Below are 3,794 nucleotides of genomic sequence, written 5' to 3' on the forward strand. Positions count from 1 at the left end.
CACAGGGTGCCCAGAGCAGCTGTGGCTGCCCCATCCCTGGCAGTGTTCAAGGCCAGGTTGGACACAGGGGCTTGGACCAACCTGCTCTAGTGGAAGGTGTCCCTGCCTGTGGCAGGGGGTTGGAACTGGGTGAGCTTTAAGGTCCCTTCCAACACAAACCATTCCATGGTTCTATCCCTTCACCCTCACCTCCCTGGGACTCACCTGCCGTAGGGTGAATGCTCATCGCAGAGATCCATCGCCACGGCCATGAAGGTTCTAGGCATCCTGGCGTTGGGAATGACCCCCACATCGGCTGTCTGGTGCCAGCGGAGCCGGGCAAAGCTGTCCTGGGGGCTCTGCCGGCGGTAGGTGGACAACTGGAAGGCAGAGCAGGGTGTGGAGCTTGGGAAGTGTCTCTTCCATCGCTCCCAACACCATCCACTGGGATGCAGCACCGCTGGCAGGACTCCTTCATACGTTCACAGCATCCTCTCCCTTCCTTGCACCTTGGAAGCGGTTCCAGGATGCTGAAGGATGGGTAAACCCCCTGCTCACCCCCTCTTCACCTGCACAAAGCCGAAGGGGAGGAGCGGCTCCGTCTGCCCGGCTGATCCCGCATGGAATTCCCGGCGCCAGTCAGCAATGAGCGTAGGGAAGGTGCAGTTGTACTGGTCCGTGTGCAGGAAGGCGTTGGCCTCGCCTGTGTCCGACAGAGAGGAGCTGCAGTGATCCTGGAGGGATAGTGGGGGCTGCTCCACCCCATGGTGAGGATAATGGGGGCTCACCCTGGTACCAAGCAATCCCCCGCAGCGTCATGTTGAGCAGCGGGTGGATCATGGCATTCCAGAGCACGGAGGGTGTTTGAGGGCCGGAGAAATGCTGGCGTGGGGAGATGCTGGGAGACAAAGCTGGGCTAAAGGGGTGGAAAACACGAGGCCAGACCTGAATCCCTGTAACCCTGCATGGTTAAAGCAAGCACCGTGCAAAAGGGGAGCCCTGGGGTCCCCCTTTTCTCTCTTTTCCCACTGAGATGTGCTCTACACTTTTGGCACAGGAGAGGGTTTATCCAGAGGCAGGAAAATGATGCATGGAGAGGAAAGACCATCCTCTGATTCTATGGTTCTTCTTGGACTTCCCCCTCCTCAGTGGCAGTGGGTGTCCCTTCAGCTTCACATTCTAGTGTTCAAGGCCAGGTTGGATGGAGCTTGGAGCAACCTGCTCTAGTGGCAGATGCCCCTGCCCATGGCAGAGGGTTGGAACTGAATGAGCTTTAATGTCTCTTCCAACCCAAATTAGCGTGATTCTGTGTGACAGGAGGGCTCTGGGGATGTGTTAGGAGAGGAGGTGTGATGGGAATGGATGAGGATCTCCCCCAAAGCATCGTGGTGTGGAGCAAGCAGTTGTTTTACTGCGTCTTCTCTCACCTCCCCATGTCCTCCAGGAGCCCACAAGCCCTCAGAGCCCTTGGGGAAGACCAGGCCTCGATGGGGGTCCCCCCCCAGGCCGCCTCCACCAGCCCCACGGGGTACTTCAGAACTTCATAGAGGTAACGTCCCAGCAGCCAGCAGACGGCCGAGAAGTAGGTGAAATTCCCGTGGCCCAAGTTCTCTGTCCAAGAAACATCAGGCTGCAACGGGAAAAAGCAGGGAAAAACCCACTTCCAGGCTTTTTGGGGAGGGAACGGTGTCCTCACCAGCTGTTGGGATGGACCATGGCAAGTCAACGTGCTCCAGGTCCTCCAGCTCGACATCAGAGCGGGAAGGAGCCGCGGCGAAGACGCGGACATAGGGATAGCGAGAGGCGGCAGCGAGCTCCTGGCTGGCATTGGTGATCTAGGGAAGGGTTGGGAGCAGATGAGGTGCTTCCCTGCCTGCTCCCTGCCTGAGCTGGCGGGATCATGCCATGCCATGGGTCTTACCTGCAGGACTGTCATGGCCATGTTGCTCTGCCCACTGCAAAGCCACACATCCCCAAAGTAGATGTCCCTCAGCGTCACGTTCTCCGAGCCCTGCCTTGCTGTCAGTGTGTAGGGACCACCCGGATCCATGGGGTCCAGGATGGTTGTCCATGTCCCAGAAGGTTCTGGAAGAAGAGGATGGTGCTTATCTTTCACGATGCCTATGAAGACATCAAGACCTTCACAAAGAGGTTGGATGGGCGGCCAACAACCCAAGGGGATGGACAGACAACAAGGGAAAGCTGCCCCACTGCAGAGCTGGGCTGGGGAATTGGGGTTTGGAAGCTCTCCCCCATCAGAGGGTCCTTCCTCCTGCAGGAACTGAGGGGTTAACCAGAAAATCTCCAAGACAAATGTGTGTCAGAGCAGAAGCTGCTGGGAGGAACCGGGACTATAGGAGCAGCTTGGTGTGTGTGACACTGAGATGTCTCCAGCTAATTTTAGAGGCGCCGAATCGAGGCGTAAAGATATTCTGCTGGAGCTTAGTGTGGATTTTCTGGCCTGATTCAGGCTGGATCCTGCAGATCTCCGGTAGCAGCGGATCGCTGCTCTATCACAAGACACCTCCAGGCTCTCCAGCTTGTGGAGGAGCCATTTAGGCGGTGATTTCACCCCCTCAAAAGGTGAGGAACAGCCCCCCAACTCACTGTGCAGGGAAGGAATCCACCAACTGAGATCCGAGATGCTGCTGAGCCCTCCCAGCCTTGTGCAAGGCTCACCCAAGGGTGACAGAGCCCCAGCAGCAGCTCCAATGTGGGCTTGGATGTGCTTCTCGGCCACCAGAACCACCATCCCCAGTTGCCCAGTGCGGGTCCAGCACTGACCTTTAACTTGTGCCATCTTCTTCACAAGGACAAGGCCACCATGCCCAGAGAGAACCACGGTCACCACGGTCCCTGGCTCCCCGTAGCCCCACACCACGGCCCCCGCCGGCTCCTTCTGCAGCACCATGTGGTCACCATAGTAGGATGCAAAGCTAAGGATTGCCCCTGGAGCCAACAGACAGCACCAAACATCAGCTCCAGGAGGGAAAAGGAACGGGAAAAATCCTCTGCATGGCCTCCGTGTCCTTCTGAAATACAGATTATTTGAGATCTGGCTTAATTTAGAGCTTCCTTCAGTCCTGGTCAGTCTTAAAGGTGGTTGAAATCACCAAGGAGATGAGGAAGTGGCTGAATTTGAGTCTCCAGGAGAGCCCAAGTCACGTCCCAAAGCCCAGGAGCTTGTGTTATACATAGTTTGGGTACAGATTGTGGTAAAAACCCTTCTAATAACAGCATTTCTGCCAGCCCAGCATTGCTAATAACTATGTTCTGACATACTTTCCCCTTGCTGAAGAAGGCTTGGCACATGGCGGGGTGGTAAGCACCAGGAATGCGGCACCAGCAAAGGCAGGGAGGGAACATAGGTCTCAGCTCTGGCACCCTCAAAAGCCCTGTTTTGAGGGTGTGAACATAAAACCACACTTGAAATGGGTCAGGGCAGCGTGTGCAGTGTGTTGGATGCGATGTCCTCGGCCTCTCTGGAAGCAGCCGGTCCCAAAGCCCCTTCCCGAGGCTCCGGGAAGGACGAGTTACATAAAGACATGAGTTGGAGGAGGGAAAGAAGTACAAAGTGAGACGCCGGGGAAGAGGCTGGAGCTATAAAAAGCGGCTGGGAGGAGGGAAGGGAGCAGAGCCCACGGGACGCGCCGAGGAGCCGCATGCAGCTCCCGCCTTACGTAAAGCATCGTCCCACGGGGCAGCGGCGTGCCAAGGAGCTGGAGCGGGGTTTAGGGCATGCCAAGGGCCCCAGAATGGGCTTCAATAGGGGCTGGGGAGTTCTAAGGGCATCGAAGTAGGGTTTAGGGTGGTAC

At 56.9% G+C, this 3,794-nt stretch overlaps 1 protein-coding gene across 1 annotated transcript in view; it reads right to left on the reverse strand.

Annotated features, from left to right (window-relative positions):
- SIAE (sialic acid acetylesterase) overlaps positions 1–2,917 on the reverse strand; it is a 3,767-nt gene extending 850 nt beyond the window's left edge. The window contains exons 1-7 of the mRNA XM_010017788.1: positions 2,764–2,917; positions 1,901–2,064; positions 1,676–1,814; positions 1,407–1,590; positions 768–877; positions 549–682; positions 205–359 (exon numbers count right to left, since the gene is read on the reverse strand). Of these exons, the coding sequence (XP_010016090.1) occupies positions 205–359; positions 549–682; positions 768–877; positions 1,407–1,590; positions 1,676–1,814; positions 1,901–2,064; positions 2,764–2,890 (1,013 nt within the window). The 5' untranslated portion in view covers positions 2,891–2,917. The remainder of the gene's footprint in view (positions 1–204; positions 360–548; positions 683–767; positions 878–1,406; positions 1,591–1,675; positions 1,815–1,900; positions 2,065–2,763) is intronic.
- Between the last annotated feature and the right edge of the window lie 877 nt (positions 2,918–3,794).

This window comes from Nestor notabilis, unplaced genomic scaffold, assembly GCF_000696875.1.
Source record: "Nestor notabilis isolate BGI_N333 unplaced genomic scaffold, ASM69687v1 scaffold17067, whole genome shotgun sequence".
Classification (NCBI taxonomy): Eukaryota; Metazoa; Chordata; class Aves; order Psittaciformes; family Psittacidae; genus Nestor; species Nestor notabilis.